The sequence below is a fragment of the Hyaena hyaena genome, unplaced genomic scaffold, assembly GCF_003009895.1.
Source record: "Hyaena hyaena isolate Hyena2069 unplaced genomic scaffold, ASM300989v1 scaffold_252, whole genome shotgun sequence".
NCBI classification, from domain to species: Eukaryota; Metazoa; Chordata; class Mammalia; order Carnivora; family Hyaenidae; genus Hyaena; species Hyaena hyaena.
In genome coordinates, this window is record NW_024080884.1 from 470,527 (window position 1) to 493,859 (window position 23,333).

The following is a 23,333-nucleotide window of genomic DNA, read 5'->3' on the forward strand; positions in this document are numbered from 1 at the left end:
GGGTGCCTGGGTGGCTCAGTCAGTTAAACATCTGACTTTGGGTCCGGTCATGATGTCACAGTTTGTGAGTTCGAAGCCCCGTGTCGGGCTCTCTGGCGTCAGCACAAAGCCTGCTTCAGATCTCTGTCACCCTCTCTCTCTGCCCCTTCCCCCCTCTCAACAATAAACATTAAAGCGTATAACATTATAAAAAACAACCATAGAGTCAGATTTCTGGATAGAGATTAGATTCTTTAGTGTGTGATTTATCAGTGGAAAAAAAAGGTTTAGCAAGAAATCTAGACGTGAAGTACCTATTAACAGTCTGGCTGACTTCAAACACTCAATAAACAAATCATTCAAGTGTAAATATGATTCTCTCCAAGGGCCTGCCCTCCCCTCCATACTCCTCATGCCCCCTCTGCCCCCTGATACCTGGGCCGTAGGGGGATTCGAGGTGGCTCCTGGGCTCATTTCCTGCCAGCTGTCCTGAAGGTGACCCGTGTCTCTGAGACGACAGAGCACTGGAGCGCTGGCCTGTCACTGTATGAACGTGAACCCCTCTGGCTCTGGGGCAGAGAGAGAGAAGAGGAAAAGCACGCCGTGGCCGGGTGAGCCTGGGAATGGGTCCACACTACACACACACACACACACACACACACACACACACACAGGCTAATGACTAACCACCTAAGAAGGAAAACATGGAACAAATGAGAGGGAGGCCCAGCCCCTCCCCCCTGAAATGTCCGTCCATCCCGCAGAGAGCATCCCGCAGAGAGGATCCAGCGAAGAGAGAGGTCAGGACCAGTTAGGAGGGCCGGTCGGCTCCGTACTTGAGGGTGAACTCTCTGGCCTCCCTGTGGAACAGCTCTGGGTCCTGCATCAGCAGGTCTGCGAGCTCCAACCTGATGGGCTGCGTCATGTCTGGTGTGTTCACCAGCACGCTGAGGGCCTCCAGGACTGGGGAGAGAAGCCGGGTCAGGATGTCAGGCATCAGGACGGAGGGGGAAATCCTGGGGAGGAGGCGAGGGCAGCCCCCTCCCCAATCCCCCGGCAACCCCACACTCACTCCGCGGGGGACCCCGAGGAGGAAGATCTCTTAGGATCATGACATTACAGCCAAGTTACGTGCCCCTCGTTCCTCACTGATGGAGCCCAGAGCCCTGCCTGGCTGCGTTGGTGCTTTCAAACCATGTCCCGCAGCTTCAGAGAAACTTCCCATCATGGCGGTCAATGAGATCAATGGGGTTTCCGTTTTCAACAAGAACTGCCTTGTTTTTCTGTTTGATATTCAGATTCCAAATAGCCCTAAGTGGGCTCTGCACTGCCAGTACGTAGCCCACTTGGGATTCTCTCTCCCTCTCTCTCCGCCTCTCCTCTGCTTGTGCTCTCTCTCAAAAGAAATAAAATAATTTTAAAAAATGATTCCAAATAAATCAACTTTTATTTGGGAAAAGGGGTTCTGGGGCTACAGACTGTAAAGTGCTGTTGCCCCGTTGGCATCTACCCTTTCACGGTTGGCTCGGGAACCAAGGGAAGGCAGTGGGCAGCTCTTGAGGCGTGTGCACGTGTGAATACGCACCAACATGCCGGTCTAGGTTAAGAGTGCTGTATAGACCTCCTGAAGCTCACCCAAGGACCACTCCTCCCTTCCCAACCGCCACCCCCCCCCCCAGGGGCCTTGTTTCTAAGGTTAAGAACTCCTGAGCTGGTCCTGGGGCACTGGGTGGCTCAGTCAGTTAGCCATTCTACTTCAGCTCTGGTCATGAGTTCGAGCCCCACCTCGGGCTCGCTGCTGTCGGTGCAGAGCGCACTTCAGATCCTCTGTACCCCTCACTCTGCCCCTCACCTACTTGCGCCAAGTCTCAAAAATAAATAAACACTGAAAAAAAAAAAAGTTCCTGAGCTGGTCCAGGAGCAGGATAGATCACACACAGATGACACTCACGGACTCTAGAAATGCACCATCCAATACGGTGGCCACTAGCCACATGCAGATATCTCAATTGAAATGAATGAAAGTGAACTGCAGTCAGGAATTCAGGGCCTCAGTTGTGGGATCACATTGCAGGTGCCCCAGAGCCGCAGGTGCCAGGGGCTAGGGAACTAGATGGGGCAGCTGCAGATCATTTGCATTGCTACAGAAAGTTCTGGGCAGCGCTATTCTAGAGTCAGCCAGGCCTGCCTCCTGAGTCCCAGCTCTGCCTCTAGCCAGCGGGCAGACACAGGCCAGTGCTTCACGTATCGTGTGCCTCAGTGTGCCAATCTCTACAATGGGCTATGAGAGCACTACGCATGGGGCTGCTGGGGGACTGGATGAAGGCGGTGTGTGAAGCTCCTAGCACTGGACAGAAATGCTTAATCGATGCATACAGGCATTGCTGGGCCAATCCCCTCAACTGCCATTTATTTTATTTTATTTATTTATTTTAATGTTTTATTTATTTCTGAGAGAGAGATAGAGGCAGCGTGAGCAGGGGAGGGTCAGAGAGAGGGGGAGTCACAGAATCTGAAGACAGTCTCCAGGCTCTGAGCCAGCTGTCAGTACAGAGCCCGATGCGGGGCTCGAACCCATGAACCCTGAGATCATGACCTGAGCTGAAGTCGGACGCTCAACCGACCGAGTCACCCAGGCGCCCCATAACCTGTCATTTAGGGCACTGAGCCTGAGGAGGAGTAGGCCTCAGCAAGGTCTGCAGACAGAGCAGCACAGCCCTTCCCTCTACAGGCCACTGCCTCTCCCCCCATGTCCCATGGCCACGCTGCTCTCTGTCCCAGCTGCCCAGGTAGAAGCAGAGCAGGCCCAGGTCAGCCAGCCCAGGATCTCAGGACGCATCCCTTCTATCCGAAGGCAGGCTCAGTTGAGAGTCGCAACTTTTGTCTCCTCTCTTTGAGGGCATTTTCTGATTCAAAATCAATCCCATAATCCCCCCTCCAGGATCAGTCCCTCCCGTTAGGCGAGGCCCAGCCCCACCTTGGCAGGTCTTGGTGTAAGGTTTCCAGTTCTCCTTGCTGATGATGGGCAGGCAAACCTCTCCATTGTGGCCCACGTTGGGGTGATAGATCTTGGTTGTGAATGTCACCGTGGGAGGCTTGAGCGGATAGTCCTCGGGGAAGCTGATGCGCAGGTGGAAGGCCTTGAGGTTGTAGGGGGGCTTCTCCTGCGCCAGAGAAGGGGTCAAGCTCTGCTCCAGGACACGCCTGCTCTGAAAAGACTGACTTCCTCCCGGGGCCTTGGTCTGGCTACCCCTCTCCCTGCCTCGCCCCTGGGCTCCAAGGCATCCTCGGTGGCACGTGCCCAGGTAGGACCAGGAACCCAGGAGACTCCTGTACTCACTGGGCAATGGAGCTGCGGATTAGTGGAGTCACAAAAGGACACTGGCCAGGGAGTCACAAAAGTCCCACCCTGGCTCTTGCTGTTCAACAACTGTGGGCATCCCGCCTCTGGGCCTCAGACTCTTTATTCGGGGTCACATTTGACTAGATGAGCTCTAAGGACTATCTCAGCTCTCTTTTTTTTTTTAATTGATAATTAATTTTTTTCCAGTTTTATTGAAAAAGAACTGGCCAACGTGACGGTGTAAGTGTAAGGCGTCCAGCGTACTGGTTGACTTACACAGATGGTAGAATGGCCAGCGCGGCGGGCTCAGCCGACGTCCATCTTCTCACAGATACAATCAAAAAGAAAAGATGGGGCGCCCGGGGGGCTCAGTCGGTTAAGCATCCGACTCTTGATTTCGGCTCAGGTCATGATCTCATGGTTCAGTTCATGGGATGAAGACCCGCCTTGGGCTGTGCACTGACTGTGGAGCCTGCTTGGGATTCTCTCTCCCTCTCTCCCTGCCTCTCCCCTGCTCACACTCATGCTCTCACTCTCTCTCTCTCATCTGCTCCTCCACCTTCACTCTCATCCACCTCAGAGCTAGCTTCCTTGGGGATCTAATCAGTCCCGGGGGCACCTTCTAGCACCTTCTTCCTCTGGCACTTGTGGCCCAGAGCAGGTGTTCTCACTCCAAGCCAGGTAAACAGATTGCTTAAGACCAAAAATGGTTCTTTTTATATTCCAAAGAGCTAACCAAAACTTTCACTGTTTTAATTTTTATGCCCATGTTAACTAACGGGGTATAGATGACTTTCCCATAGAAAATATCTCCAGTCTATTAATAATAAAATAGAAATCCTGCACTCAGATTGGTCCCCTAGAATATTATTTTCAGGGGGAGATTTTACTGAGAGCGAGCAAGCTAATAAACGCAGACAAATTAGAATGGTAGAGATGAGTTATCTGCATTGCCATATGCAATAATTGTTGTCTGATCACTATATTGGACGCCTGGAACTAATATAGAACTGTAGGTTAATTAATTATGCTAATATAAAAAAAATAGTTGTCTGAAATACGATCTTTAAATTTATTTTGGAGGGGGAATGCCTGGGTGGCTCAGTCAGTTAAGCATTTGACTTTGGGTCAGGTCATGATCTCGTGGTTCAGGAGTTTGAGCCTCGTGACGGGCTCCATGCTGACAGCTCAGAGCCTGGAGCCTGCTTAGGATTCTACGTCTCCCTCTCTGCTCCTCTCCCACTCATGTTCTGTCTCTCTCTCTCTCTCTTTCTCTCTCTCTCAAAAATAAATAAATATTAAACAAAAATTTTTAAAAAGACTACCAATTAAAAAAACATTTCTTTTTAAAAATTAATTTATTTTGAGATAGAGAGTGTGAGCAGGGGAGGGGCAGAGAGAGAGGGAGAGATAGAGAATCCCAAGCAGGCTCCGCACTGTCAGCCAAGAACCCAATCTGGGGCTCAAACACATGAACTGTGAGATCATACCCTGCGCTGAAATCAAGGGTTGGATGCTCAACTGACTGAGCCACCCAGGCATCCCAGAAATACAATCTTTAAAAGAAAACAAAAGGGGCGCCTGGTGGCTCAGTCGGTTGAGCATCTGCCTTCGGCTCAGGTCATGATCTCACAGTTCATGAGTTCGAAAGCCGTGTCAGGCTCTGTGCTGACAGCTCAGAGTCTGGAGCCTGCTTTGGATTCTGTCTCCCTCTCTCTCTACTCCTCCCCCATTCACTGTCTCTCTCTCTCTCAAAAATAAATAAACATTAAAAAAATAAATAAATAAAAGAAAACAAAATACATTTTGGGTTCGAAGGGGCAAATTCTACCAACTGTGAATAGGAAATTTATCCCTAGCCCCTGACAAAGGTCCAGGTGATCTTTTTTCTTCTTGTGATGCCATTTGTCTGCTGAAGCTTCTTGGTGGGCTTGGTGACCCCTGGTTTGAGGAAGGGCTCTCCTACTAGGTCCAAAAATCTTTTAGCCTCCTCATCAGTCTGCTCTGACCTCAGAAGTAATCAACCCAGAGACCTCCTTTACCAATGACTGACCTCCAGTTAAAAAAAGGACTCCACGGCAGGGAAAATTCTCACCCAGTCCTCGGCCTCCCTGCCCACGGCTCTGGCCTGTCACCCTAAGCGAAGGCCATGATCCCCAGGGACACTCACGGGCAGGAGGAGCGTGTGCCACACCAGGACGTCGGCATCGTGGCTGAACAGGTTCCGTAGGTACGGGGGAAGCTTTGCCTGAAGGTCCTCCAGCTCCTGCAGGGGAGCATCAGTGAGCAGTGGGCCGGTCTCCCCTACTTCAGTCCCCTCTCCCCACTATCCCAGCAGCCAGCTGTCCCAAGTTCCAAAAAGGACACCCTGAGGGATAGAAGCGGGCAAAGTCAGGGCCCTCATCTACTGAGCACTTAGAAGGTGTCAGGCACACATATCAGATAAAGGATTAATATCCAAAATCTATAAAGAACTCACCAAACTCCACACCCGAAAAACAAACAACCCAGTGAAGAAATGGGCAGAAGACATGAACAGACACTTCTCCAGAAAGGACATCCAGATGGCCAACAGACACATGAAACGATGCTCAGCAACCCTCCTCATCAGGGAAATACAAATCAAAACCACACTGAGATACCACCTCACGCCAGTCAGAGTGGTAAAATGAGCAAATCAGAGAACTCTAGATGCTGGCGAGGATGTGGAGACACGGGCACCCTCCTACACTGTTGGGGGGAATGTAAACTGGTGCAGCCCCTCTGGAAAACAGTGTGGAGGTTCCTCAAAAAATTAACAATAGAACACCCCTAGGACCCAGAAATAGCACTGCTAGGAATTTACCCAAGGGAAACAGGAGAGCTGATGCATAGGGGCACATGGACCCCAATGTTCATAGCAACAATCTCAACAATAGCCAAAACAGGGAAGGAGCCTAAGTGTTCATCAACGGACGAATGGATCAAGAAGACGTGGTTCATCTATACAACGGAATACTACATGGAAATGAGAAAGAATGAAATCTGGCCACATGTAGCAACATGGATGGACCTTGAGGGTGTTATGCTGAGCGAAATAAGTCAGGCAGAGAAGGACAAATATCATGTTTGCACGTATAGGAGGATTAGGAGGAACTTGACGGAGGAACAAGGGGGAGAAGAAGGGTGGAAATGGTGGGGGAAAGGGAGAGAGGCAAACCATGAGAGACTCTTGAATGCTGAGAACAAACTAAGGACTGATGGGTGTGGGGTGTGGGGGGAGATGGGAATGGAGGAGGGCAGTTGTGGGGATGAGCACTGGGTGTTATATGGAAACCAACTTGACAATAAACTATTTGTTAAAAAAAAAAAAAGCAAAAAAAAAAAGAAGGTGTCAGGCACAGCACTACGTGCTTTAAGTGACTTATTCGACTTCAGCCTCACCAAGCTCTGTAGGTACTAGGCGGGGAAGACACAGATTGCTGCTTCCAAACGGTACTACTTTTTTTTTTTAATTTTTTAATGTTTATTTATTTTTGGGACAGAGAGAGACAGAGCACGAGCAGGGGAGGGACAGAGAGAGAGGGAGACAGAATCCAAAGCAGGCTCTAGGCTCTGAGCCGTCAGCACAGAGCCCGACGTGGGGCTCGAACTCACAGACTGCAAGATCATGACCTGAGCCGAAGTCAGCCGCTTAACCTACTGAGCCACCCAGGGGCCCCTGGACGGTACCACTTGGGAGTAAACCCTCTTCAGGGCCTTTCCTCCTAAACGAAGATACCACCTGCACCTCTGTCATCTTGCTCTCTTCCCTTTTTTTTTTTAAAGAGTTTAATTTTTTTATTATTATTATTCATTTCTGAGAGAGAGACACAGTGTGAGCAGGGGAGGGTCAGAGAGAGAGGGAGATACAGAATCTGAAACAGGCCCCAGGCTCTGAGCTGTCTGTCAGCACAGAGCCCGATGCAGGGCTCGAACCCACGAACCATGAGATCATGACCTGAGCCGAAGTTGGACGCTTAACCGACTGAGCCAACCTGGCGCCCCCATCTTGCTCTCTTCCTGAAAGGTCCTAATTCTCTCCCTCCCTCCCTTCTGCTCAGGGCGGGCACTGCGTATCCGGCATGATGACAGGCCCTTACGGGGCTCAGGGCAGAGTGGACAGAAGAGACAACATCCTCCAGACCAGGGGCGGGGAAGGGAGATGATTCAGGCAGACTGTAGCAGAGAACTCTACACACCACGCAGAGAAACAAGGGGACAAGAGTGACTCACCCATCCCCCAGAGATGTGGCCCGGTTACCCAGACATCAGTGGACTCTCCCTCCAGCCCTTTACAAAGCATCCCCTATTGACACCTGAGTAAGAAAGGCCCAGCCCTCGAGAACTTGGCTGGAGTGACAGCAGAAACATGAATGTGACTACGTGAATAATGTGTACGGACGCCTAATAGGGAAGAGGCCAGGGGAGCGGGAAGGTTTTGCAGAGGAGGTCATTGAGCCAGGCTGTGCAGAGAAGGGGAGAGGCACCAAGGTCAGAGCAAATGTGTACACATGTCGCACGCAAGCTTGATAGTTATTGATGGAAAAGGGATCCACGGTCAAGCACACTGGAAAGCACAGAGCTAAACAGATTCCTTTACTGCAGGAATTCCCAGAGCCTTTAATATGCTATTGTGCCTCAGGAATCTCCAAGGTGTGAGCCCACAGCATGCAGTACTTCTCGAGTATATCGACCAAGGAAACTGTCTCCTCTTTTGGGTTCCATCCTGGAGGACAACAGACTTTAAAAAAAAAACAAAAAACCCCAGTAACAATAACAGATAAAAAGACATTCAAGGGCAGGTCATATTCCTCTGGAACAGCAAATGGGTATAAACCATTGGACTTCAGCTGGGGGCAGTTTGACACCACACCCCCAGGGGACACTGGACAATGCCTAGGTCTTTTTTTTTTTTTTTTTTTTTTTTTAAGTAGGCTTCACAGCCATTGCAGAGCCCAATGCAGGGCTTGAACTCATGACTCAGATCAGGACCTGAGCTGAGGGGGCACCTGGGTGGCTCAGTCAGTTAAGCATCTGATTCCTGATTTTGGTTCGGGCCATGATGTGACGGTTCGTGGGATCGAGCCCCGGTTCAGGCTCTGTGTTGGCATCGCAGAGCCTGCTTGGGACTCTCCTCTCTCTCTCTCTCTCCTGCCCCTACCCCGCTCATGCACATATGTGCTCTCTCGCTCTCTCAAAAATAAATAAAAAAAGGAAAAAGACCTGAGCTGAGACCAAGAGTCAGACACTTAACCGACTGAGCCACCGGGCACGCCTAGAGCATTTCTGGTTGTCACAAATTGGGGCAGTGCCGCCAGCATCTCCTGGGAAGAGGCCAGAGATGCTGATAAACATCCTATGAAGAATTATCCAGCCCCAGGTGTCAACAGTAACAAGGCTGAGAAACTGTGGTATAAACAAAGGTGGAAAAAGCTCAAACCCAATCCACAGTCTGGGAGGGGCTTTTCATACTGTGGACCATGTGAGCTTTCTCTGCACCCCCAACATATAAGCACAACCCTGGCCCCATCTCCTATCTCTTAGCCTCTACTCTATTCATATCAACAAACTGCTTCTTGTGCCTTCTGCACAGAGTCTGTGACCCCTCATTTATTGTATTAAAAATTTTTTTTAGGGTTTATTTATTTTTGAGAGTGAGACAGAGTACAAGCGAGGGGAGGGGCCAAGGGAGAGGGAGACACAGAATCTGAAGGCAGCTCCAGGTTCTGAAGCTGTCAGCACAGAGCCAGACGCAGGGCTTGAACTCTCAACTGTGAGATCATGACCTGAGCCAAAGTCAGATGCTCAACCGCGCCACCCAGGCGCCCCTTGGGCCTTTTCTGTTATAGAAGAGTTCTGCCAAAAGATTCTGCAAGCCTGAGGATGTTGAAACCCAACTTAGGACACACAGCTCTTTCTTGAGGCTTGTTAGGAAATCACCTGACTCAGAGGAACAGAAAATGAAAGTAAAGAGGTCACTAGAAGGGCCTGCAGGTTAGATCCCCACCAGCCTGGACGCCAATTCCAGTGCCATCACTCCCTACTGGGTGACCCGGGACAATCGAGTTATTTTCTCTGAGCCTCCACTTCCTCATCTGTAAAATGGGGGCATATGACTTATCTCACAGGGTTGCTGTGAGAATCTAATGAATTCATGTAAATGGCCGGGCACTTAGTGGTTCCCACTTGCCTAGAGAGACCGTTTGCCCCATTTTGTTGCCGACCTCCAGATTTCAGTTCTGGATTGAGCCTGCTTTGTGCCCCAATCTGAGACCTTCTATCTCTCAAGGGCAGAGAGGAGAAGGCAGCCCTCCTCATCCCCTTAAGCCCACTCCCACTGTACATACTGGAAAGGCACTTCTAAGAGAGTCAAAGTCTGGGGCATCTCAGACCCATTTCCCCTGACCTCTCTTCCTTCCTCACCTGTGCCCTCCTCCTGGCCAACCCCCTTCAAACACCCGGGACTTTCCCCCCCTCCTGGGGAATTTGACCCTTCCCATCCTTCCAGACTTTATTTCAAATTGTGTCCCTGACTGGAAAGAAAGCTCAAGGGGAGGGCGGATTTTTGCTCATCTCTGCCTCCCTGCTTTCTAGAACAGGAGCCAGCGCGGAACAGGCATTCGACAACATTTGTAGAAGCAGTGAGTGCACACCAGGACACCTGCCAGCCCCGCCCTGGCACCCTTTCCTCCCGAGAATACCCAGGGAACTTGGTTCCAGATTCCTACTCAACACCCCATACTGGTCGGGACTCTAGAAACGTAGGTACCCAGTTAACGGGCGGGGCACGAGCTACTCCAAGGCAAAGACCTTGTTCCGCGTATCTGTGTCCCTCGCCCCCCTACCTCCACCCCAGCAGAGCGCCCGGCTCCTGGAACCTTTCCAGCATCTCAGTGACAAGCAAGCGATTGTCACAAGTTTCTTGTAGGAGAAAAGAAACCGAAACCAGTTCGGGAGGGGCCAGCTCATCCCCACCCCCAGCGCTGCCCAGGGCGCCAGGGACAGCTCCGCCCCGTATGCCCCCATCTCCCCCCACCCCCCCCAACTCCGGCTTCCGCCCCTCTGGAGGACCCACTCCTCCTTCGGACCGGGCTAAAGTGCCAGGGACAAATAACCGTGCTCAGAGAGCCGGGGGAGGGAGGCGAAGAGCAGGTCACGGGGGGCAGGAGGAGCCGTGAGAAAGGGGTCGCCCGACCTCCGTTACCTTCGCCACCCGCTTGCTGGCTGACATCTCGGGACCAAGAGTTGGGGGCTTCCGAGCTCTGCAGGAGAGCGGCCTCCGGCCAGCGGAGCCGGAGCGCACCGACCCCGGCCCCGCCCCCGGCCCGGCCCCGCCCCCGGCCCCGCCCCGGCCCCGCCCCCGCGGCGCAGAGGACTCCGGATCCCGCCTGCCCGCGCGGAGGGCTGGGCTCCGGGGACCCGCGCGCGCGCGGCCGGGGGCGCGGCGGGCCCGGGAGCGCGCGGCGGGCCCGGCCCCCCCGTGCCCGCTGGGGGGCGCCATGCACCCGGCGGCGAGCCCCCGGAGGCGCGGCGCTGGTCCGCCCATCCGGGTTCTAGCTGTAGCTCCGCCGCGGGAGGCCGCGCGTGCCCCGGCCCCCCCACCGGCGCCTCCAGGCAGCCTCCAGGACACCCTCTCCGTGAGTCAGCAGGGGCTGCTTGAGGTGCCGGCGCAGCCCGGCCGCAGGTCGCCCGAGGCCTCCGCCGTCACACCGCCGCCCTGAGCCGCTGGAGCGCATTCCCGGGCCCCCCTGGACGAGCTACACTCCCGCCCGGGGCCCAGTGTCCGTCTCTAAAAATGGGGGTGGTGGAGGCGTAGACGACGTCCCCTCCAGGGGCCCCTCCCCTGGCAGCTCGGGTCCTTTGTGGTGTCCAGCGTTCGCTGGTGGGACCGCAGGGACGCTTCTCCCAGGGGGCGGCTTGGTGCGGAGCACCGCGAGGGGGCGCTGGTGCACCCAGTCCTCTCGTTGGGCGGGTACCGTGCACGCTTCGTTTGGCCCTTGATTAGGTTTAAGGTTTAGTGAGGGCCTACTCTGTGCTGATTTGCGCAGCAGTTGGGTGGAGGGAGCCATAAGATGGACTTCAGGAGCGGGCCTCCCTTAGAATGCCACCGGGTCCGTGACAACCCGGCCTACTACGCGCTTCTTCTCTCAGCCTGGGGTCTCCACCCGTCTGTGCAGGGCGGGAGACCCTTCCTTAGCCGGAGGCTGAAGCCACCGTGAAACAGCAGCCCCCAAGCACTGGGCAGCATCAGGGGAAGAATCTCCTGGTAAATTTGGACTCTTTGGGAGGAACGAACACAGAGTACTCACTCCCATCAACTTTTTTTCTTTTTAAATATTTTTATTTTATTTCTAGGAGAGAGAGAGAGAGAGAGACAGCGTGAGCAGCGGAGGGTCAGAGAGAGAGGGAGACACAGACTCTGAAATAGGCTCCAGGCTCTGAGCTGGCAGTCAGCACAGAGCCCGACGCGGGGCCCGAACCCACGAACCGCGAGATCATGACCTAAGCGAAAGCCGGACGCTTAACCGACTAAGCCACCCAGGCGCCCCTCCCACCAACTTTTTTCAAAACTCCAAATGAGGAAGGAAAGAGGCGTATCTTAAGCACATATTTTGTTTGAGTTCTGGGCTCTGTACCCCACATGGTTTTGATCTAAATCTGTTAGAACCAAGTAACTTCTCAGCTCAGATGCGGGATGTATTTGGAGAATGATTAATTATGTTTAATTCAATTCAGTAAACTAACCGGGCATCTTCTATGTGCCAGAAATGAATAGGAAACTGTCTGAAAGATGGCAGAACAAAGGCATTTGAACCCACCCCTGGTCATTTATTTTTGTTCATAAGCATTTACTACTGAGCACCAGGCACAGCCTTTAGGAGACACCCTGATGAGAAAGTGAGGTCCCTGGGCTGCCTGGCTGCATCTGTCCCTTGAAGCATGTGACTCTTGATCCTGGGGTTGTGAGTTCAAGCCCCATGTTGGGTATAGAGGTTACTTAGACACAAAATCTTAAGAGGGGCCTGGGTGGCTCAGTCAGTTGAGCATCCCCCTCTTGATTTCAGCTCAGGTGAGGATCCCAGGGTCATGGGATCCAGCCTCTTGTCGCTCTCCATGTTGAGCGTGGAGCCCGCTTAAGATTCTCTCCCTCTGTGCATCTTCCCTGCTCTCTCTCTCTCTCTCTCTAATAGAATAAATAAAAGTAAAATCTTCCAAAAGGGAGGTTCCTGCCCTTGAGGGGCTCTCAGTCTATTTAGAGGGAAAGAATGCAGCCCCCATATATTTTTAATACACAGTAGAAAGCATAAAGATGTAAGGAATCATCTGATGCTGTGGGAGCCTGGAGGACTGCCGTTTGATCCAGCTTCTGAGAGGAGCAGGGGTTTTCTGGAAGAGAGAAGTAGGCAGGTAAATTGCGAAGTATGAGGAGTTAGAGTGAGAGCATGGGATGAAAGTGTACCAAGGAGAGGAACTAGCATGAGCAACGGGCCCGGGTGGTACACATGGCGACAGGAAGCAGTCCCGTATTGTGGGATGAAAGTTTTTGTCCACAGGTTCTTCCTCTCCGTTGCAGAAACCCTGCATCCCCTGGGTGAATTCAGTCTTGAGTTAGCCCAGGCTCCCTGTGCAGGGATGGATCCCAAACCCCCACCAGCAGAAAGACCCACGTGGAGCATGGACTTCAAGTCCGTACACAGTGCAAGAAGCCTTCCTGTGTCTGAGCCAATCCCGAAGACCTGGGTTGTAGCTCTGCACCTGCCCCCCAAAGGCCCTATGGCTTTGGACTGGGCCATGGAAACCCACACCTGCTTCCCAGGAAGGCCGAGTTCCTGGAAGTGAAGAACTTTGAAAACTATAATCAGATATAAGCAATCAGCTTCGGCAAAGTACTGACCCGGTTTGTGCTTCCATTTCCTTACCTATAAAATGGGGCCAATAATAGTGGATGTGAAGAGTAATGAGCTAAGAAAGTAATGAGGGACGCCTGGGTGTCTCAGTCAGGAAGGATTCAACTTTGGCTCGGGTCATGATCTCCCGGTTCATCAGACTGAGCCCTGCCTTGGGCTCTGTGCTGACAGCTCAGAGCCTGGAGCTGCTTCAGATTCTGTGTCTCCCTCTCTCTCTGCCCCTCCCTTGTCTCTCTCTCTCTCTCTGTCTCTCAAAAATAAACATTAAAAAGTTTAAAAAAAAAGAGTAATGAGTTGATATTTGGACAATAAGTGATAGTTAAATAACAATGCTGATAGTAGGGGGCGCCTGGCAGGCTCAGGTGGAAGAGCATGTGACTCTTGATCTCAGGTCATGAGTTTGAGCCCCACATGGGGTGTAGAGATTACTTAAGACAAACAAACAAACAAACAAACAAACAAACCAATGTTAATGATAGTAAAAATCAGGGCGCCTGGGTGGTTCAGTTGGTTAAGCATCCAACTTCGGCTCATGTCTTGACCTCATGGTTCATGAGTTCAAGCCCTGCATCGGACTCCGTGCTGACAGCTCATAGCCTGGAGCCTGCTTCAGATTCTGTGTCTTCCTCTCTCTCTGCTCCTCCCTCATACTCTCTCTCTCTCTCAAAAATAAATATTTAAAAATAATAGTAAAAATAATACTAATAAATATTAAAACTACATCCAGTGCCTGCCCGGGAAGGAATGTGTTGGGTTGGAAGAACAGAGATGTCTGAGTTTCTTAGAGCAATGGTGACACTATCTTCCCAAACAGGAGAACCCTTTTAGCTTTTCTGTGAACAATTCATTGGCATTTATTACCCAGTTCTGCAAAATGTCTTGAGCGTGTACCCTGGGTAGAGCACCATGAGGTGGGAGCAGGGTGAGGCCAACTGTGTCCTTACCATTGGTAGAAGAGACACACATCTGTGTGGGTGACAAAAGGTTGCAGGAGAAGGGCCTCTATGCTTGACTTTTTTTTTTTTTTTATTGTTGAGAGACAGAGAGAGACAGAGCATGAGCAGGGGTGGGGCAGAGAGAGGAAGACACAGAGTCTGAAACAGCCTCCAGGCTCTGAGCTAGCTGTCAGCACAGAGCCCGACACGGGGCTTGAACCCATGAGCTGTGATATCATGACCTGAGCCGAAGCTGGACGCTTAACTGACTGAGCCACCCAGGCGCCCCATACAATGTGAAAAGTATGTTATAATCTGTGTAGGTAAAGGAAAAATAATATTTGCCTCTGTGTGTGCACGTCTGTGGTAGGATGCAAGATACTGTGCTTGTCTCTAATGCAGGTAACTAGGTGACGGGTGTGGAGGGGAGGAAACCTTTCACCACAAACCTCATTTCCTTCTAAATTTTTGAGCACCACGAATGAACTACCTGTTGATGCAAATGAACAAAGCTTTGAGAATCTCTAAAAGTAAAAAAGAAAGTTTCATTGGAACCAAAGTCAGGACAGCTGCCTGGGGAAACACGCTCTTCACAGGGAAGAAAATGTTCTGGAGAATGAATAGATTTTACAGGGCTATATACTCTTTACATCTTGTAAAAGCCCAAAAGACTATAGATTTGCATATAGGCAGGAATCACGAGTTTTATCCTAAATGAATGCAGGAAATAGGAGCACTGAGCGATATCTCAAGGACATGATGGCTTTCTTGAGGCTGCTCATTCACAAAGCAGATGTTCAATGCATGTGTGATGGGCCGTAAATCTTTTGGTTTGAACAAAGTTTATATATAGTCATGTTGCCTTAGAAAGAAATCTGAAATGGTTTCCCTTGTATATCAGGCCTTTCGAGAGTTTTTCTCTCATCAGCCTCTTCAAAAATGAATAACATTTAGATTTTAAAAATATTCTTCCTTTAGGGGCACCTGGCTGGCTCAGTCAGTTAAGTGTCTGACTCTTGATTTTGGCTCAGGTCATGATCTCAGATCATGAGATCAGAGATCGAGCCCTGCATTGGGATCCATGCTGGGCATGGAGCCTGCTTGACTGTCTCTCCCTCCCTCTACCACTCATGCTCTCTCTCTCTCTCTCAAAAAAATAAAAAAAAAAAAAAAAAAAAAAAAAAAAAATATATATATATATATATATATATATATATACAGAGTAGGGGCACCTGGGTGGCTCAGTCGATAGAGCGTCCAATTTTGGCTCTGGTCATGAACTCACTTGTATATATACATTTTTTTTTTCAAGACAAGCCAGAAATAAAAATTGTTCATGTAAAACCTCTCAGTTTTAAAGATATTCGGTTTTTACATGAACAATTTTTATTTCTGGCTTGTCTTGAAAAATGAGGCTCTTGACAATTACAGACCTATGTCCGGTTTTGGCAATGGTTGGCTGGACCAAGTAGGGGCTGCTCCTTTAGAGCAAGAATTCATGCCTGTTTCCCGTCTACACCACTTCCCGGTCTGGCCAGCTTCATCTCCTTTCTTAGCTGCTTGGCCCCATGAGGAACCCTACTCTGCAGTCTCTTCATACTTGTTACTGTAGGGAGCAAGTTTTGCCACCCAAGATATGGTTCTTTGGCATATTGATTTTCTTTAAGTATATTTATTTATTCTGAGAGAGAGGGAGCATGAGCAGGGGAGGGACAGAGACAGAGAATCCCAAGCAGGCTCCGCGCTGGGGCTCAATCCCACAAACTGTGAAATCGTGACCTGAGATGAAATCAAGAGTCAGATGCTTAACAGACTAAGCCACCCAGGTGCCCCTGTCTCATGACCAACTGAAAGAATCTGGAAAGGTGGAATAAAACTTCTTCCTCCCCAGTACTATATTCTTCTCTGCAAACTCTTCTTTCTGCCCCAGCATCAGGGGTTTTCTTCCTGAGAGCTGTGGTCTTTGCAAACCCAGATGGGTACGTAGATGGCACCATGTCCAGTCTTGGCTCAGGATGCCTCCAGGGGCTTCAGGGTGAAGAATTGTCACCTTGCACCCTTAGATAAGGCAAAACCTTCCTTTGTGACAGCTCCATCATTGACAGGGGTGTTGGAGATCATCTGAAAAGGAGTTGGAAAAAAAATACTTTTCAGAATCCATGGGCAGTGTGGTATCAAACCTGTATTTAAAGACTACAGAAGGGCGCCTGGGTGGCTTAGTAGGTTAAGCGTCCAACTTTCACTTAGGTCATGATCTCGCGGTTGGTAGGTTCGAGCCCCGCGTCGGGCTCTGTGCTGACTGCCAGCTCAGCGCCTGGAGCCTGTTTCAGTCTGTGACTCCCTCTCTCTCTGACCCTCCCCTGCTCACACTGTCTCTCTCTCTCTCTCTCTCTCTCTCTCTCCTAGAAATAAATAAAACATTAAAAAAAATTTCCTTAAAAAAAAAAAAGACTACCGAGTAGGAACACCTGGGTGGCTCAGTTGGTAGGGTGTCCGATTTTGGCTCAGGTCGTGAACTCACAGTTCGTGAGTTCAAGCCTGGTGTCGGGTCGGGCTCTATGCTTATAGCTTGGAGACTGGAGCCTGCTTCCAATTCTGTTTCTCCCTCTCTCTCTGCCCCTCCCCCACTTGTGCTCTGTCTCTCTTTGTCACTCAAAAATAAATAATCATTAAAAAATAATAACAAATAAAGACTACAGAGTATACATTTATGTTTGCTTGTTAGAGAGAATTCAGAAAGGATACTTAAGAACCTAATAGAGTAGTTATCAGTTTGGAAGGAAAAAAAAAATGTGTCTACAGTCAGCAAACCTTTTCCAAACTATCTGCCTTTCATTGTCTTTGAGTTATTGTACAACTCTATAAATTGTAGTAGCTGAGAGCATGCAAAATATTTTTATAGACATGCAAATTCTTTCTGTCCAATAAAAGTTTAATTGACTTCCTTTCCCCCACCCCATGGAAAAGCCAGTTTTGTCTTTATTTACATATTCAATTCATTACTCTTGATCTATAAATGTGTCTGTTTTCAGATTCTGTGATTCTAACATCAGCCTGGTTCCCTTGTTGATTAATGAGAAGAATGATATCCTTAACATGTGTCCATTTCATATCTCTCTGAGTCATGATTTTGCCTTTTTCTATTTTTTGTTTTTTTTTTCTTATTTAAAAAAATTTCTTTTAATGTTTTATTTATTTCTGAGAGAGAGAGAGACAGGGTGAGCTGGGAGGGTCAGAGAAAGAGGGAGACACAGAATCCAAAACAGGCTCCAGGCTCTGAGCTGGCTGTCAGCACAGAGCCCAATGTAGGGCTCGAACCCACGAACCATGAGATCATGACCTGAGCCGAAGACGGATGCTTAACCGACTGACCAGGTGCCCCTGGGTGGCTCAGGTGGTTAAGCATCTCGGCTCAGGTCATGACCTCATGGTTCGTGAGTTTGAGCTCCGCATCGGGCTCTGTACTGACAGCTCAGAGCCTGGAGCCTGCTTCAGATTCTGTGTCTCCCTCTCCCTCTGCCCCTCCCCTGCTTATGTGCTCTCTCTCTCTCTAAAATAAATAAACATTTAAAAAATGTAAACAGTTATAGATTAAACTGGAAGGATGCTTAAGAAACTGATGAGGAGCATGGTTGGTTTAATGGGTTGAGCGTCGACTCTTGATTTTGCTCAGGTCATGATCCCAGGGTCGTGGGAATGAGCCTCACATCAGGCTCCATGCTGACAGCACAGAACCTGCTTGGGATTCTCTCTCTCCCTCTGCCCCTCCCCTGCTCATGCTCTCTCTCAAATTAAAAAAAAAAAAAAAATAGAAAAGAAAGAAACTGATGAGTGGATTCTCAGTTTCATGAGGAAAACTGGGTATCTTGGGATGGGGTGGGAAGGAGACTTACTTTTCACTGCTCAGTATTTTAAAATTTTCATATGTGAATAACCATCCATTCAAAACTATAAACAAATATAATATAACTTTTATTTTATTTTTAAATAATTAACTTATTATTTTTATTTATGTATTTTGAGAGAGTACAAGTTGGGGAAAAGCAGAGAGAAGGAAAGAGAATCTCAAGCAGGCTCTGCACTGACAGCATGGAGACTGCCTCGGGCCTCGAACTCACAAACTGTGAGATCACGACCTGAGCTGAAATCAAGGGTCAAAGACTTAGCTGACTGAGCCACCCAGGTGCCCCATACAATGTGACTTTTAAAGAAAAGTAATGGAAAAGGGGGGAAAAAAATAGGAAGGTTAACCTGGATTTTAAGAGCATGGAATTCAGAGCCAATCAGACCTGGATTTAAAGCTCTGACATTTTCTCTTTTTTTTTTTTTTTTCTTTTCTTTTCTTTTTTCTTTTTTTTAAGCTCTGACATTTTCTAAGTGATTCTGGGCAGGTTACTTAACTTCCCTAAGCTTTAGTTATCTATAAAATGGAAATAATAATACCATGTTCCCAATGTCCTTGTGAGGATTATGTGAGATTTGAATATGAAAGTGTCTAGCCCAGGGCCAGAAAGACAGTAAGCACTCATACCAAATCTGGACCACAGGACTATGATAACCAATATTGTCACCTTCGTCACCATCGTCATCAAATCCAGTGTCCCCCTAGTACAGGAAGAACCCACAGGAGCGTCAAGCAATTTTACGTGTACAGGCTAACAAAAAAGTCACAGACCGAGAAAGCTTTTCCTTTTTCAATTTCTTCTGACCCTTCTTGATTTCCCCAGGACTAAATATTAACGTGGTGCTAGTAGGTCTTTAAAGTCCTAACACATGTTAATCTCCTTTTTAAAGAAGGACTTGGTGGGGAGGAGGGGGGTCACCTTGGTGGCTCAATTGGTTAAGGGACTGATTCTTGGTTTGGGCTCAGTTCATGATCTCGCGGATCCTGAGTTCGAGCCCCACTTCGGGCTCTGTCTGGGCAATGCAGAGCCTGCTTGGGATTCTCTGTCTTTCCTTCTCTCTCTGCCCCTTCCTTACTCATTTTCTCTCTTTCTCTGTCTCTGTCTCTCTGTCTCTCTCTCCCTCTCTTTCTCTCTCTCAAAAGAAATAAAGAAATTTAAAAAATGGGGCGCCTGGGTGGCTCAGTCAGTTAAGGATCCAACTTTGGTTCAGGTCACGATGTCAGTTTGTGGATTCGAGCCTGGTGTTGGGCTCTGCGCTAACAGTTCAGTGTTTGGAGCCTGCTTCAGATTCTGTGTCTCCCTCTCTCTCTCTGGCCTTCCCCTGCTTGTGCTCTCTCTCTCTCTCTGAAAAATAAATAAACTTAAAACAAAACAAAACAAGGACTGGAGAAGCACAGAAAGGAGGTATAGAAATTTCAGCAGGCAGAATCAGCTAGAAGTTAGGAACCGCGATTCTGTTTTCATTGTGTTTCTTTTACAGGTACATTCATTCCAGGGTTGCATTCTGATTTTCATGGGCCCTGAGCACTTTTGCCTTGGTGGGACCGTCCTCTGTTAAATGAAAAAAAGATAGAAAGAGAGAGAGGGAGGAGGGAAGGAAGAGAGAAAGAGAGAGAGAGAGAGAAAGGGATGGGGCCCCTGGGTGGCTCAGTAGCTTGAGCTTCCGACTTCAGCTCAGGTCATGATCTCGCAGTGTGTGAGTCTGAGCCCCACGTCGGTCTCTGTGCTGGCAGCTCAGAGCCTGGAGCCTGCTTTGGATTCTGTGTCTTCCCCTCTCGCTGCTCCTCCCCCACACTCACTCTGTCTCTCAAAAAAATAAACAAACATTAAAAAAATTTTTTTTAAAGAAAGGGAAAGAAAGAAAGAAGGAAAGAAAGAGGGGGGAGGGAGGAAGGAAGGAAAAGAAAGGAGAGAGTGAGGGAAGGTAGAGTTTAAAAATTGTATTTTATGACTGAACTGGTATAAATAAGAATATAAACCAGGCTGGACTCATTATTGTCTTTTCTCTTCTGTTTTTAAAGTTTGTTTGTTTGTTTGTTTGGGGGGGAGGATCAAAGACGGAAAGAGAGAGAGAATCCCAAGCAGGCTCAGTTCTGTCTGTCTGGAGCCCGACTTGGGGCTCAATCCCACAAACTGTGAGATCATGACCTGACCTCAACTGACTGAGCCACCCAGGCGCCCCTTTTCCTTCTGGTTTTAAAAGAAATTTACATTAAAGCATTTTCTAGGCCCCTAAAAGTATCCTGGGATCAAGGCTCTGTGCCTGGTTGGCCCTGATTCATTCTATTTATGGTGAATGCTACCGATTTTCCAATTACAAAGGAGATTTCAAGTTTCCTTTTTATAGAAGTGTATTCAGGTAAACAAAATGAGTCTTAAACAGTGTCCTGTTTCGGTTCTGGGGGCCATAACAAAAGACTACAATCCAGATGGCTTCAGCAGTGGTGCTGTATTTTGTCTCAGGCCTGGAGGCTGTGAGTCTGAGTTCAGGGTGCTGGCAGAGTAGATCTCTGGCGAGAGAGAGCCCTCTCCCTGGCCTTCAGACAGACTTCTTATCTTCACATGGAGGGGATGCACGTGTGTCTCTCTTTCTCTTCTTAGAAGGCTTCCATCATGTTAGATTCGGGTCCCATCCTTGTGTCCTCGTTAACTTTACGAGTCTAAGGTCTCCATTTACAGGTACAGTCACATGGAGGTAAGGGCTTGGACACAGGAACCTCTTGGGGTGGCGGGGACACAGTTCAGTTTAGAGCTAATGTGAAAGAACACAGATGTGTAAGACTGTGGCAAAAATAAAAGCTATCATTTTAATTTTTAAATTTTTTAATGTTAAAAAAATTTTTTTAATCTTTATTTTTGAGAGAGAGAGAGAGAGACAGAGCACGAGCAGAGGAGGAACAGAGAGAGAAAGAGGCAGAATCTGAAACAGGCTTCAGGCTCTGAGCTGTCAGCACAGAGGCCGATGCAGGGCTCGAACTCATAAACTGCCAGATGGTGACCTGAGCTGAAGTCAGACGCTTAACCTTAACCAACTGAGCCTCCCAGGCGCCCCTAATGTTTAGTTTTTGAAGGAGAAGAAGAGAAAGAAAGAGCACAAGCAGAGAAGAGGCAGAGAGAGGGAGACATAGAATCTGAAGCAGGCTCCAGGCTCTGAGCTGTCAGCACAGAGCCCGACGTGGGGCTCAAACTCATGAGCCATGAGATCATGATCTGAACCAAAGTTGGACGCTTAAGTGACTGAGCTACCCAGGAGCTCCAAAAGGTCTTCATTTTAGAGATTAAGGAGACTGGGGTCTAGAAATACAAAGCCTCATGGAGCCAAGACTGGAATTCCTAAGCCTTCTGGGTCCTTCAGGGCCTTTCATGACGAGGCAGCTGGTTACTCCAGCACACTCCGGAGACTGGGACGACCTCTCGGGGCCATAGGCCTTCTCCAGCGGGACCAACCCCACAGCCTGCTCTGGCCAAGCCCAAGGCCTGGGGAGTCGCTTCCCAGAGGACCCCTGGAGGAAACCACTTCACGGATTCAGATCAGGGTTCTGCTTCCCTCGGAATACCGTTTCAAAACCATTCAGAAAGGCCAACAAAGGACAGAGTCCCTTTAAATCCAGGCAGCAGCACCTTGTTAAAAAAAAATAATAGTAATAAAGAATTGCAGGAGCTTTGAAGAAGAGTAAATTAGCAGTCTGACTACGAGGCCTCTGCCAAGGCCTGAGGACTGACTCCTGTCACCCAGGTAACCGCATCCCCATCAGAGGCCGCCTCCCGAGACAGAGAGGAGGGGCCCTGGTGGCCCCTCCCCCAGGGTTTTGTCCTCTTCCGCCCATTTTAGCCTCCTGGACTAGAAGGTGAGGAGAAAGGCCGGGGCCTGGCAGGAGAGCCGAATCTACCAGTGGGTCTGCTTTCCGGGTCAGCTCTCTGGAGAAAGAGCTGTGGGAGATGAAAGTGTAGTTTTTGAAAATGTGGACGGGGTAGAGATCTGGGAGCTGGGAGCTTTTGCCACTTCTGTGAGCTGCTCCTTGGCCTAAAACATGGCCCAGAAAAGCCCTTAGGGAGCTTCTGAGTAAATGAAAAGACTGGACTGGGTTTGAATCCCAAATGAATACTAAACCGAGCAGGTAAACCCAGGGATGAAATTGAGCAATGATAGAATATAGTTGGTTTGGATAGAAAGCGACAATACAGCCTTATTTGTAATATTTTATCATTTTATTTATTATTTTTTTTAAAATGTTTTATTTATTTCTAGGAGAGAGAGAGAGAGACAGCGTGAGCAGGGGAGGGTCAGAGAGAGAGGGAGTCACAGACTGAAACAGGCTCCAGGCTCTGAGCTGGCAGTCAGCACAGAGCCCGACGCGGGGCTCGAACCCACAAACCGCAAGTACATGACCTAAGCGAAAGTCGGACGCTTAACCTACTAAGCCACCCAGGCGCCCCTATATTTTATCATTTTAAAGAGATTTTCTTTTTTAAGATTTTCTTTTATTTTTATTTTTAAGTTATTTACTTATTTTGAGAGAGACAGAGAGAAGGGGAGAGGCAGAGAGAGAGGGAGAGAGAGAATTCCAAACAGACTGCATTGTTAGCACAGAGCCTGACAGAGGCTTGAACTCATGAACTGTGATATCATGACCCAGTCTGAGGTCAGCCGCTTAACTGACTGAGCTACCCAGGCGCCCCTTACGATTTTGTTTTTATTGACATTTTTTTAAATGTTTATTTTTGAGACAGAGAGACAGAGACAGAGCATGCGTGGGGGAGGGGCAGAGAGAGAGGCAGACACAGAATGCAAATCAGGCTCCAGGCTTTGAGCTGTCAACACAGAGCTCGACGCAGGGCGCAGGGCTCAAACTCATGAACCTCGAGATCAGGACCTGAGCTGAAGTCAGATGCCCAACTGACTGAGCCACCCAAGCACCCCAAGGTTTTATTGTGAAATAATCTCTACACTTAATGTGGGGCTCCAACTTCTATTCCTGAGATAAAGAGTCACATGCTCTAACGACTGAGCCAGCCAGGTGGCCCCTCTACTTGTGATATTTTATAATTTTTACCAAACGACCATTTGTGTGTACCCCACAAGCAAATGGAGGTGACTAATGTTAATGCTTAAATGTCCATCTGTTTAATTGAGGGGTGTTTTTAGCAGGGAAATGAGAGGAACCCAGGGCTTGCATTCCTAAGGAAAACAGGACTTGAGTATATTGGGATGGGGGTGGAGGAGATAAAGAAAATGCCTTGA

At 49.1% G+C, this 23,333-nt stretch overlaps 1 protein-coding gene across 1 annotated transcript; it reads right to left on the reverse strand.

The window, feature by feature from the left end:
* Window positions 1-210: 210 nt before the first annotated feature.
* Window positions 211-10,666, reverse strand: UBE2L6 (ubiquitin conjugating enzyme E2 L6). Its single transcript, XM_039245007.1, has 4 exons — window positions 10,548-10,666; window positions 5,493-5,588; window positions 2,957-3,143; window positions 211-942 (listed from the first exon to the last, which is right to left on the reverse strand). The coding sequence occupies exons 1-4, from the start codon at window positions 10,572-10,574 to the stop codon at window positions 791-793; spliced, it is 462 nt and encodes a 153-aa protein (XP_039100938.1). The 5' UTR covers window positions 10,575-10,666; the 3' UTR covers window positions 211-790.
* Between the last annotated feature and the right edge of the window lie 12,667 nt (window positions 10,667-23,333).